Source organism: Lycorma delicatula, chromosome 2 (genome assembly GCF_047948215.1).
Source record: "Lycorma delicatula isolate Av1 chromosome 2, ASM4794821v1, whole genome shotgun sequence".
Taxonomy (NCBI): Eukaryota; Metazoa; Arthropoda; class Insecta; order Hemiptera; family Fulgoridae; genus Lycorma; species Lycorma delicatula.
The window spans coordinates 93,506,899-93,520,977 of NC_134456.1; the positions used below are offsets into that span (position 1 = coordinate 93,506,899).

The 14,079-nt window shown below is 32.0% G+C and overlaps 1 protein-coding gene across 1 annotated transcript in view; it reads right to left on the minus strand.

Annotated features, from left to right (window-relative positions):
• The window catches only part of LOC142319002 (solute carrier family 23 member 2), a 130,016-nt gene extending 119,840 nt beyond the window's left edge, over positions 1–10,176 (minus strand). The window contains exon 1 of the mRNA XM_075355786.1: positions 10,051–10,176. Within this exon, the coding sequence (XP_075211901.1) occupies positions 10,051–10,077 (27 nt within the window). The 5' untranslated portion in view covers positions 10,078–10,176. The remainder of the gene's footprint in view (positions 1–10,050) is intronic.
• Between the last annotated feature and the right edge of the window lie 3,903 nt (positions 10,177–14,079).

Here is a 14,079-nt window from a genome sequence, read left to right on the forward strand (position 1 = left end):
AGACAGTTAGTATCTGAAAGATGATTTTCACAATAATTTTTAGATTTTTTTAATTTTTATTCTTAATGTATATGTAGCAGCACATTAAACTTTGAAACAATAAGGAAACTCCTGGCCCAATGGGATAAGAATGATATGTATGACATTGAACAGATTTATGCTAACCATGCCTCAGATGTGTGGTTAATTGAACCGCAGCCACCAAAGTACACCCATATTCACCATCTAATATTCAAATCTGTAAAAAAATGATCATACCTTTACTAGGATTTGAACCTCAGAATCTTAGAATTCAAAATTCAGCTATAAACAACTGATTTGCCACTACGATTTTAACACTAGAGGAACCTGGTGGGTGTTTAGTTTATTATTATACAGTGTCCCATATAAAATGCAACCCAACCTTATACTGGTAGGTATTGAAATAATAAAAAGGCATGTGTAAATGTAAATATAATTTTTGTTGTTACCATCCATTACCTTACATTTAGAGAAAATGTTGGAAGCGGCCGCCATTTTCTTGAATACAAGCTTCAGTTCTTTTTACAGCGTTTCTTGCAACTTTTTTCAAAGTTTGTGGCTGGATATTTAATACAGCTTGTTCAATATTGACTTTCAATTGTTCAAGTGTTCGTGGTTTGTTGCTGTAGGCTTTTTCTTTGAGGTAAGCCCATAGAAAAAAATCCGCCGCAGTCAAATCTGGAGATCTTGGTGGCCACAAGCCTCGACCGATAACACGATTACCAAAGAATTCCTCAACGAAATCAGAAGTTGAACATACGTAGTGCGATGTCGCACCGTCATGTTGTAGCCAGTGTCTACAATGTGTCTACAGTGGTCTTCCGCGATATCGCGCACCACACGCCCGACTTCTGCGGGTGTAATTGTTTTTCGTGAAAAAACGTGGGGATTTTCAGCACTCCAAATTCTACTGTTTTGGCTGTTTACGTAGCCATCCAAATGAAACCGTGCTTCATCTGTGAAAAATAACGAATCCATAACATTAATTTCCTCACGCAGAAATCGACGGAACCATTGACAATATTGTAGCCGTTTTTCTTTGTCGGGCTCAAGAAGTTGATGAATCGTTTGAATGCGATAAGGTCGTAATTGTAATTGTTTGATCGCCCGATGAACAGTTGATTTAGACAAATTAATTTCAGCAGACAAACGTCTGATCGATTTATTTGGCGAGGCGAGTAATCGGTCTTTGATTTCAGTGACTGTATCTGTAATCAACACTGACGCAGATCTTTTGTGTTCCTTGTTATTAACAGAACCGGTCTCTCTAAATTTTGCAACTAACCTTAATACTGATGTTTTGTTAGGAGCTGGTTTGTCTGGGTACTTATGGCGAAACAAATCTTGATATGCAACCGCTGATTTCGTACTGAAGTACGACAACAATGAAAACACGTTCATCTAGCGAAAACACCATCTTGTCTCTAGCAATACGCTGAACGTTATAATTGCATTGTTGTTACTATCGGTAGTGTTCTACTGTGTCACCGCAATGTTCAGATGTTGGACGAGTCCATTTCAGTAACGAGCAGGGGAGTAGGCTTGACTTTTGAAATTTCATGGATGAGTGATTGATGGGTTGCGTTTTATATGGGACACCCTGTAGTTTTTTTTATTTTAAAATGCTTCACCTTTACCAAACATACTAATGTTTCTATATAATATATTGAAACTCCTAAAATTGTAGATTCAGTTCTTTACCAATTACAATTAACATTATTCGATTCAATTATCTTTGCCAATTAAATAATTTTCAATCAAACTTTTATAGTTCTTGTTAACTATTTTTCATCCTGTCATAGTCTAGCATATTATATAGCATACTAATATTAATAAATAATCTCTCATTTCTTAAGCCTGATTGAAAGACATATTCATAGATCCTATCAGTCCCATTTGACATGAATAACATATTTTCCAAAGATCGTGTGAAACTATCAATTATCATTTCGTGTGTAAATCATTTTAACCACCAATTCAATATTCTTTGGAAATTTTATCTTAATGTGCGCCTGCCCGATTTCCAGCATTAAAAGATAACCTGGAGTGCTAATTGGTAAATTTAGAATATATTTAAAAAATGATAGCTGTGTCTTCTCGACTATTACATATGGAGGCTCCACATCTCAGACGTGTAAAGAAAAAGGAGAGTAAACTCAGAAATTGATGAGAGTAAGTTAGATATTATTGATCCATTATCTAGATTTACTTCTAATTAAAATATTCTTGATCATCTAGTCTGCTACTGTAGGTTTAGCCAGAAAATATTTATTAGCTTGAAATAAAATTTCTGAAGATGACAGCAGAACACCCTGATAAGTAAAAGTGCTGGACAATTGGTGCAGTGAGTTTTTATAAGTCAGTTCTCTTTTATCGTCACAACGACCTCCTTTGTGAAAAGACAGTCACAGATTTGTTTATATTGACTTTAGGTAAATTTTTGTGCAATTTTATTCTAATATTTTTAATTTATGCTGTGCACCTATTCAGTTTCTCACGATAATTTCTAGATCATCAGAATACAACAAACAAATTAACTCCTTAAAATTATTAACAAGAATGGTCATCCAAATTTCTAGACAAGAAGAAAGCCTCCAGATCAGATGCAAACTAGAAAAACAACAAATGGCTTAAAGCATTACTCTGTAAGAAGCTCTCCGAAATTATAATTTCACAAAAATTATGACAGTTATCAGCATTGATATACTTGGCCTAATAATACATTTTAATATGGATTTGAAGCATTTTACTACCAGTTTCTATACAATAGAGTTTATCAAAATTTTTCTTGACAAAGTCGAAAGAAGTGTTAAAATAAGTATAAAAATTTCTATAACCTTGTTTCTCTTTAGTCTTAAAATAATATTTACTGTGAAAATTGAATAATAAATATTACAACCCCTCCCCTTCCTGATGCCTATCTAAATATCTTGTAATATGTTATTTACAACCATCCGACTTGATAATTTATTGTAAGATATTTTATTAAATAACTTTAGAATATTATTCAAAACAGATATGCACATTGTATAATTATCAGACTCCAAATTTAAGCTTTTTATACAAATAAACATTTTAATTTTCAGCCATTTGAGATGATATTTTTTCTACCTTGAGTTTATTAACTAATTTTAAAACATTTAAGGACAAAAAATTATTTATCCTCTTAAACTTTTAATTTAATATTAAATCTAAACTGGTTGCTTTGTTATTTTTAGTAAATTTTATAACAAACTGTCACCTAAATCACCTACAAATCACACTAACAATCATCTAAATTAATTTCTGAATCTAATTCAAGCATGTAATACTGAAAGAATAAATTTTCAATATCAGTCTTCAAAGGCATCAAATATTTATAATCATCTTCTCATTGTTTTTACATTATACTGCTTTTTGCCAGATCTTTTATTTGAAATTTATTGACATTAGTTAAGTTTTTATTTGTCCTATTTTTATCAATATCTTAGTGAAGTTTTGCTTCTTACTATTGACAATTAAATTTGTGTAACCTTTTTAAACCAGCAGGTAATCATTTAAAAATCCTTGAAAGAGTTTTGATATAATTTTCATACATCCCTTTTTGCAGTGCAGCACTTAGAATCAAACTTATGTTTATTATGCACTTAGTTTATTATGAGTTATAGTTGATGTTTGCTTCAAGAAGCCTACCTTAAAATCAAAAATCAAAATAAAAGTTGTAAAAATGCAGTTAAATTCATCATTCAGTGCATTTGCTTCCTGATTAAAGTCAAAATCACAATAGGTGTATTAAGTAAAACAAACAGAAAATTTAAATTGATCTCACTCTGATGGATATGAACAGTTTTATTAGTTTGCCAGATGTCAGCATTAGACTCAAATTAAAATGTTATGTACAAAAAGAGTGATCATAAATATGACCAAGATCCACAATAACAAAAGTGTTTACGATGCTCATATACAAAAATGAAACTAAGTCAACGATACTTACAACATTAGTTCCTACATGTGTAAATCTAGCTATCACTTTGCATCTATTGCAGATGTTCAAACCAACACTCTCCATGACATTCGCTAATTTTTCCCCAATTTTACTAAATACACTATCAAAAGTAAAACCAAACAGATTAGAGCAATCAAACATTTTATCATCAAACGAGTTTAATTGTCTCTAACTCTACATTCCAGTTATTGCCAATAATAAATGTGCAGTCACTATAATTTTTATAAGTAAAATTATTAAATTTTGGGAAATTAATTCTGAAACATAATCGTTTTTCAAGCCTGGTTTCCAGTAAATGCAGGCTTTTATATAACATTACAATTTACAATTCATAAAAAATAATAATCAGAAATTACTATTCTTGAAACTATCTTTAACAAATATTATTTAATTAACTGGTTGGTATACCTATAAAAAAGAATTGTAATCTTAACAAAGAAGTAGTTGTAACTATTAAGAATAGAAGGTTTGCTGATTAAATAAAAATGTTTCATTAAAACAAACAATATCAGAATTATTAAGAAGGTCGAAGTGTCATATGAAGTTAACTTTCTTATATAAAAGTTGTTAAAGCCTTTTAAATTAACAAAAAAGAATTTTAAAAGGTCAAGATTTTATTTATTATTACGTATAACTTTAAGGTTATTTATTTCAGAAGTGAAAAACTATCGATTGAATCCATTTGAGTAGATTTAATTTTAACTTTTCTAAGAGAAGCTCTAAATGTATCAGAAGTATTCATAGTAATATTTTCACCTAAATTTTAAATTTTCAATTGCCTTGATGTTCAAGACCCCACTGTAGATGCCTTAATTTTATGGGAAATATACTCTAAATCTGACTTATTGTAATTATTACAGCAATAAAATTCAACATTTTCTCCAAATAAACAATTTATTATTAGTTAATTGATAAGATTTTCACTTTTTAATTTTTTTTTTCTAAGAAAAGGGGTACTTTAAGACAAAAAAAGAAATAACCATATAAAATCTTGTCAAACAACAATAAATAATTCTTAAATAAACTTATATCTTTTTGTTTCAACACTTACATAAACTGAATGTTCTTATTATTCTTCAAACACTTTAACATTGTAGACGGTGATGCTCTTAATTCTGTGGTTGTATTGAAACAATTTTACAAAATGTATGTCTTGAAAAATGAATAAAATGACACATTTCTTCAAATATTTATTCTTAAAGAATTGAATTTAGAGGACCAATGTAAATTATATAGCTATCAATTTAAATAACAAACTTCATACTTAAGTGCTGCATTATCAACTTTAATTTATCAGTATCTTTTTCTACTCTTCTGTCAATTAGTAAGAGCTTCCTCTAGACTATTATCAACAGAATCTGTCTGTTTTTTTATGTTATTATTATTGTATTTAAAGCTATTAAGCTTATTATTAACAGATTATATCCAACGACAAACAGTACAGTTTACTTATAATTACACTAGAAACCTCAGTTCCACCACCGCTTAAAGATAAGCTGCCTTCCCCACAGTGGTGGCTTGTGTATAGGCACTGTGGAACTGCAGCACCCCCTTTTTCCACTTGATATTATCGATAACATTTAATATAACGAGTCCTTCTTTTTTTAATAATTTCTTTATACTTTTACAATATATAATCCTTAAGCTCAATGTCAGTAGCCATACCCCAGTTTATGAAAAAGATACAAAAATCTTTGTATGGAACTGTGCGCTTCACAGTTTCATAAAAACAGCGGCGTGTTGTTTGGCTGTTGTGCACATAGGAAGCTGCACACGAGGCTGCAAGGGAGAGAGAGCCCTGTCACTCCCGCAGTGCCGACCCTGGCGTGCTAGTGGAAGGTAGTTTTTTTTTTTACTCCACGTGTGAATGGAACGTTCCTTGTTCGTTCCATTTTCTAATTTAGTCGGTGGAAGGAATATGAAAGTAATTTAGTTGTTTTTTCAGTAGTGATCAGAAGATGGCGGATATCAAGGGCTCTTTGATTGTCAAATCTGTCCAAAAACACGCTGGAAGGGCGGAAGAGAAGGTAGTTAGTAAAAACAAATTATGTACATAGAAATTTAAATTAACCACCATTGGACTACAGTGTTTTTAAGCGGGCATTTTATTAAGTTATTATCTATCTAATAATGCTAAAAAATATTATCTGTATTAACATTTTATTATTTATTTGGTTAAACCGAATACGAATTGCACATTATTCTTGAATGTGATAATGTGTAGAATTAGACTATTATCCGGCTTCCAGCTGTTCTACTTGATTCATTTTTTCGGTTCTTTTATTTTACAGAAAACTTTAACCATGGCCTTGAAAAGGCCCAGAAAAAAATGTTCTGGAGCAGCACCCCCACTAATTTTAGCTACGAGCTGCCACAGCTCCCCCAGCATTATTAGTTTAATAAATAATAAAACTTACCTCCACAATTTCATCAATATTACTTTATAATAGCGATTTCCAAAAAAAAATTTATTAAATTCCAGCTTTTCCAATCAAACTGTAAAAATAAACTTCAACTCTTACACAATACAGAAATATATTTTTGTAATAAAATCTAAATGCAACCGCCAACTGAAACCAAAAAAAAAAAACAAAAAAAAAACACTTTTCGAGGGAATTAAAAAACATGTCTGTACTGTTCCACAGTTACAGGTCTACTTAAAACAGATATTAAGTATATATATATATATATACATACACACATTCCAAATTGAACGGCAATCTCTCTCTGGAGATAATTCTACAGCCCAAAATAATAAAAAAAATTATATAGGTCAGAAAAATATAGGTTCGTTAGCGAGTTTTGGATCGCGAAACATTTAGCTCTATTTCCTGCTCCCTCTATGAAATTAAACCGTACTAAAATTCTTGGGGTACAAATCAAGCGGTAAATTTGATGCTTCTTTATGTTTTTTGATTTAAGAAATTGAATAAAAGTGGTCACAGATCTCTATCTCACTTATGGTTTTTTAAAAACAGAGTAAAACACGAAAAAGTTTTGTTGTAAAACACTCTTTTCTGAGTTTGGAATAAAATAACTTTGTTAATTTACCAATAAACAAATGAAAATTTATTTTGTAACTATGTAGAGATCTTAATTCTGAGAAAATTGATGTAAATAACATACCGGTATATTAAAATTAATACAAATTTGAGAAGTTCAACTTTAATTAGAAACAAACCGCACACACTGGATCGGAAAAGTGATACGATTTTAAACAAAATAATTTACATATATATGCTAAAAATTATAAAAATAAATTTGAAAGACATCCTGCTAGAATATACTAAAAATGTCTGTTTTTTCATAGGTTGGCAATAATAGCTGATCAACAAATAATTTTAGTGTCTAGCATTTGAATATTCATTTGAGTGGTGTTTATACTGTTACTGTTCGCTCAATTAATGGATGATATTACAAATTTTTTTTCGTTTGGATAGTTGACGGACGTGCTAATTTACGGTAAAGTATTTACCACTGATTAATACATTTATTTTAAAATTAATTGGCTGCTGTGTGTGAATACCGCGAAAATTATCCAGATTGATGAGTGGATCGTAAAACATTTGAGGCTTTTGGAGAGGCGAGTTAGGTATACTTAAATAACAACGATTCGATGCTGGTCGTGAACGTTTTATGAGAAATGCCAACGCTGAAAAAACAATAATTAATGCAATACAAGTATCTCCCACCTCGAGCACCAGAAGATTGCCACATCGCTTTCATGTTTCGCAATCAAGTGTGTGAGCGTTACGGAAGTAACAATCATATCCAATCCATACGTGTGTACAGGAGTTATTAACACCAGATTTTGATAAACGGATGAAATTCTGTCGATGGTTAATTAGAAATTGTGAACATCACGATTTCCTAAGTAACATTCTAATTAGTTATGAATCCGTTTTACAAGAAATAACATTGTAAACTATCGAATACTCACAGTTGGACAGAAGAAAATTCCCATTAGACTCTTTTTTTATGCTGTTCTAATCAGGCTTTTATCACGATTTCCGAGAAATGTTGGAGCAGTTTCCTTTTACTTGAGCGCGTACACACACACACACACACACACACACACACACACACACACACACACACACACACACACACACACACACACACACAGAGAGAGAGAGAGAGAGAGTGAGAGAGAGAGTGTTGTTCCTAATGAATACATTTTTTTATGTTTAATTTAATTAGCCTTCCTAAATTATTTTACAATTTTTGATTAAGGAAATTTAGTTATTTTATAGAAAGGTACAAGTCTTTGATTAATAAATCAGTCGCATACTAATTATTATTTAATTCTGTATTGATATGACCAAAAAGACCATGGAATTTACTTCCAGTCGATATCATTATTATTTTTTAAAGTTAAGTGATTTTAATCCTGTTAACATTTTTTTTTTTTTAATTACACCTTCAGGTTTATTCTTATAATTTAAGAATATTGTTTATTTTATTTTATTTTATTTTTTTAATTTATTTTGTGAGTACATTTTCTGTTAAATTTATTTTATAATTTTTTCTTATTTGTTGGCTTTTATGTATTTTATATTTATTATTATATCTAATCAAATACTTTATTTCTTAATATATGTTTATATAGACAATGATGCCTACCTGATATAAAATTTTAAAAATAAGCAGGAAAATTTCTCACTAAGAATCAGGGAATTATGATGTGATACAGTATAAAATACGGGATTTAAATTTCGATTCTGAATCATAACCATAATCTTTATGATGCTGGAATTAAACATTTTATATAATAGATATAAAAGAAAAAATTGGATGATCTGAAACACCGTCGAATACTCTTCGTAGAGTTAACATTTGTGAATGTGAGAACGTGTCGATGGAAGTATCATCCATTCGTTAAGTAATTATTTAAACTGAATTTAATATTAATAAAATTATAATTTAATATTTATTATATATATTTATTTATTTATATTTATTTATATTATAATTAATATTATAGTTTATTTAAACTAATTTTAATATTACATTTTAAATACATGTTTGCAGTAAGATCCAATAAATGATTTTTTTTTTTCATTAATTTCTTTGATCATAATCTGCAAAGCCAAACTTTACTTTTATTCAATTATTTTGATTTTTTTGTTATGAAAGAGCGGATATCAACAGTTATGGTCATTAGCCTGGTGGTAATTGGTTATGAAGAAATACTCCATGCCAGGACCGAGATTCGAACCCGGGGCCTCCACACGAAATGCCCGAGCCCTACCTAATCAGCCACACGGAGGTTTAATTTTATTAAAACCTTACGAAACGTTTTTGAAAATTCTAGCATATTTAAAAATTTATTTCTCAATAATTCTATAAAAATTGTTACGAAGAGTAGATAAAAGTACATTTTTTCAATATATAAATATATGTTTATTAATTTCTTGGGTTAACCAATCAACTATACAAACTTATAAATTAAATACGCTACTTTTCTAAATAAATAAAAATTAATTCGAAAATAAATAAATTAAATACACTACTTTGCGAAATCCTCTTATATACTAGAATATGAAAGAGAATTTTGTATGATGTGTGTAGGAATATGTATTGTCACCATAGGAAGCTTAGAGAATTGTAAGTGAAACGTAGTGTACTTAATTCATAAATTTGTATAACCGATTGGTTAACTCAAGAGATTAATATAGGTAATATTTTTAAATAAAATATGTCTTGTTATTATATTTAATTCTATCCAATCAAGAGGAAAGTAAACTTAAATAAATTTCATTTAAGTTAATATTTATATATAAAATTAAAATATTGCAAAACGACTTGGAATAATTTTTTTTTAAATTTAACTTTTTGAAGTTTTAGTAAATAGTTTTTATGCCTGCCATAAAGATTAAAATCTTTTGCATACAGTTCAGAATATTTTTTTATTCTTACTTAGACATCTGTACAAAATCAAAAAGAATATTATTACCATAAAAAAAAAAAATACTAATAATAAACAGAATGAAATTTATATAATATAACATTCGTAATTTCAGAAAGCAAAATAAACTACTTACGTTAGTATCGGATGATATGAAAGACATTGTAGCAAGAGATGAACAGTAGACCTTGATCGTCTATTCAATTTAAATTAAGATATGAAACACTTGCAAGAGTAAAAAGTTATATTAATAGCTTATGTTAAGTGATAAGTTCATCAAATGATGATGGAGATTTTCAATAAACTATTTTGGGATATTAGATTCGTTTATTTTCAATTGGATCGATATAAGTATTTTATTTAGAAACAAATCCCTTTCAGCACACCAGAAGGTGAAGATTTCATCAGTGCTAAGTAGGGAATAAAAAAGATTTCCACTTTAGAGTTAAGAAAAATTTCAAATTTACTCAATACGACAAGGGTTGCGTGTGAAAATAGTTTCACACGTTTACCATACGACAAGCCCCATCTTACAATTCCAGCAACATTTTCGTCATCCCTTGTCGTAAAGATTGGTCATATCAAAAATTGTTACAGACAAAAGTTTTAGGTAATGTTTAGAGGACTAACAACTACTTTAAACCGATTCGATACTATACCTATTAAGGGAGGTATGATTTTTTTGTCTTCAAAACCCAATTTTTTCAACCCCCTGGGCCAATGGTTGGCGATATCTAAAAACTTTACATATATTAGTTTTAGGCGCTTATCCAAAGAATAGTAGGAACTTTTAACGAATTCGATATTTTACGTAATAAGAAAATTATAGCGATATTTTGTTTTTTCGAATAAGCCCCCCTATTTCCACACCCATGGTCCGATTTTGGCCGTTAACAAACACGACCGAGATTTTGGAACGAGTTATTTTTAACGAACAATTTGAAAGTGATTGGGCCAAATTACGGCAGTTATCGTGTCTACCAGAAAGTGAAATACAAATACATACGAGGTGAGAGAGAAAAGTAATGAGTTTGGTAACACTGCGAGCGATCTGGCAACGCTGTGTCTACCGTTCTGTGCTAGACCGGTTTTTTCATCCCTTCCACATGCTCAGTACGAGTTTCAACTCCGTTCAGCCAACACATTATTTTTGACAGCGCCATCAGTGAAGCTGTGTTTTTGTTGTGTGTTACGAAAATGGAGCATCGGAATTGAGAGCGACGTTGGGCAATCAAGTTTTGTGTTAAACTCGGGGAATCCACGAGTGTGACCTTCGAAAAGTTGAAACAGGCCTATGGGAAACATTGCTTATCAAGAGCACAAGTTTTCCGCCGGCACAAATCATTTTTGGAAGGCCGAGAACTTGAAGATCAACCTCGCTCAGGGAGACCTTCAACTTCAAAATCTGACGAAAACGTTGAGCGTGTGAGGATTCTTCTGAGATCAGACCGTCGTTTAACAATAAGGATGTTGAGTGAACAGTTAAATTTAAACGCGTTCACCGTACATAAAATTTTGACAGACGATTTGGACATGCGAAATTTGTGCCCAAAAACCTCACAACGGGACAGGACAATCGAAGTTGATCTTCCTGAGAGGATTGACAATGACCAAGAATTCTTCAATCGTGTGATCACAGGCTATGAATCCTGGATATTTGAGTACGATCCTGAAACAAAACGGCAAAACTAAGAGTGGCACACTCCGCCATCTCCTTGACCGAAAAAATGTCGAATGAGCAAATCAAAGATCAAAACCGTACCGATTTGTTATTTTGACAGTAGGGGTAACGTGCATAAAGAATTTGTTCCTCCAGGACAATCTGTCAACCAAGTAGTTTACAAAGGTGTCCTTGAAAGACTCAGGAAAAGAGTGATTCGCATGATACCAGACATTGCAGACAAGTGGATGTTTCATCATGATAATGCCCCGTGTCACACGACCATATCCATCAGGGAATTCTTGACCTCAAAAACGCATTCCTACGGTTCCTCAACCCCCCTATTCACCTAATTTGAGTCATTGTGACTTTTTCCTTTTCCCGAAATTGAAACGTGTCTTAAAAGGACGTCGTTTTGGAACTCTGGAGAACATTCAAAAGACTGTGACTGACCAGTTAAAAGCCCTACCAGTTGAAGCCTTCCAGCGCTGCTACCAGGAGTGGGAACGACTCCGCCAGTGTATAGCTGCCCAAGGGAACTACTTTGAAGGGGATAATATTGTTGTTTGAAAAAAATAAAAACTTTGGTAACTAAAAAGTCAGTCTCATTACTTTTCTCACACACCTCGTATATATATACATATATATATATATATATATATATATATATATATATATATATATATAAACTTTTGAGCTGACTGTGATTTTAGGTCTGGGGACTGTGAAACGCGAAGATATTTCGAAATTTTCCGGAAGTCAAATCATGTTACCCATTAAAACAGGTAGCTTTCTTATGAAATCTACCTAACATCATAGAAATTTGAAAAACATAATTTTTCTTTTTTCACCAATAAAATAAAATTTTCAGTATTAATTGTTTCTTGAAAGTAAAACCATAATATTTATTCGAAGATTAAAACAGTTTGTAGCAGATAAAACGTAACTGAAACAACTTACATCTTTTAATGTTGTACGTTATAATCTTGAAATAAAAAATTGATCTTCCTAGAATATTAAACAAAATAATTTCTGGAATGTCTACCTTGGAAAAACTACGGAAAACTCTCCCTTTCCTTTCCCCTTGGGGAGACAACAGTCATCGTTTTCGTTGAGGAAACTACGTCCTTATACGTACATGAATATGGATAAATGATCCCCTCTGACTACCCATCCAAAAGACTTCTAAATAATTTCCAAAATAAAAAAATTATTTGTTTCCGTAAAATTCTGAATTCACAAAAATTCTAATACGTAACTTGGACGGTACAGATCTTCGATCATGATATAACAACAATGTGTATTAGTGAGAATAATTCGTTCAAAATCGACATAATTTTTAACGGATCGTTCACTCATACTAACATATATTCTCTTGTTCAAAGTAATTTGAATTATCTTTATACGAATTATGGCTAAATTTACCGTAAACAATGATTTTTCAGATATGTTTATTGTTTTCTTTTCGAGTAACCCTTTTAGAGAGTATGATAAATCAACTTTGGCTTAGTTTCCCTGTCTTCAATTTTCCTTATGCCCAAATTTTTCTTTTTCATTCGGGAGTTTTATTCCTTCCCTTTTTGTGTCCACTTTCTTCTATTGTTGATTTTTTCTTGAAAATCTGCTTTTTAAGTTGCTCCTTTAAAACGTGTTGTATTCCCTAGTGCGTCTGCTTTGATTCCAGCATTTTTCATATCTTTTCCTAGAAACCATGTGAATTTGGTTTTGATACAAGTTTTTTTTTACATATTGAGGATCACTACAAAAACTTAATCCCAACCATTTTTATTTGCTTTTCTTTAACTCACTATGTTTTTTTTTCATGTTTGTCCTCAAATCTTGCATCCTTAATTTAATATACTTCCTGACAAGGGGTTTTAGGGATCGTAAATGAAAAATCAGATAGCCGTTTGACACAAAAAAAAAATTATAAAATCTTGGCACGGGAGTTTTTGTGATTTCGAATCTGACATTTCGTCATCACTCATATACGAGTATATATTGTCGCTGAATGGCTTCGACGGTACGTAATTCATAACCTTGTGGTGGCCCTAAAAAGGGCCGTTTTTTTCGTTAGCTCTGAAAAGAGCTGTTGGGTCCGGAAGCTGGTCTTCGGAGAAGTCGGGGAGTTGCGGCTTGGCCATTGAAGTCCAACCGGGCTTTCCCTCAGCGGCAGTTGGGTCCCCACTACAGCGTGGAGTGATGACCCCCAGAGCCTCGCAGTGTCGGGTCGACGTCGGTCGTCGGTCGTCGGCGGTTCTCCCCGAGCGATTCCACGCTGGGCCGGCCCAGCGTGCTGCTTAGTCCGCCGCGGCCAGGTCGATTGAAGCCCGACGAGCTGGAGCTGGAGTAGAAAGGTAGCGTCCGCGTCCAGCGGCTCCCTCGGCGAGCCGGCGGGGATGTTGGCATCCGTCGGGAGGTCCCACGTTGAGCCGACCGGGGAAATTCTGTCTTGTTGGTCTTCTCCAATTGGTGGTGGACGATGAATTGCCAATTGATTCTCGT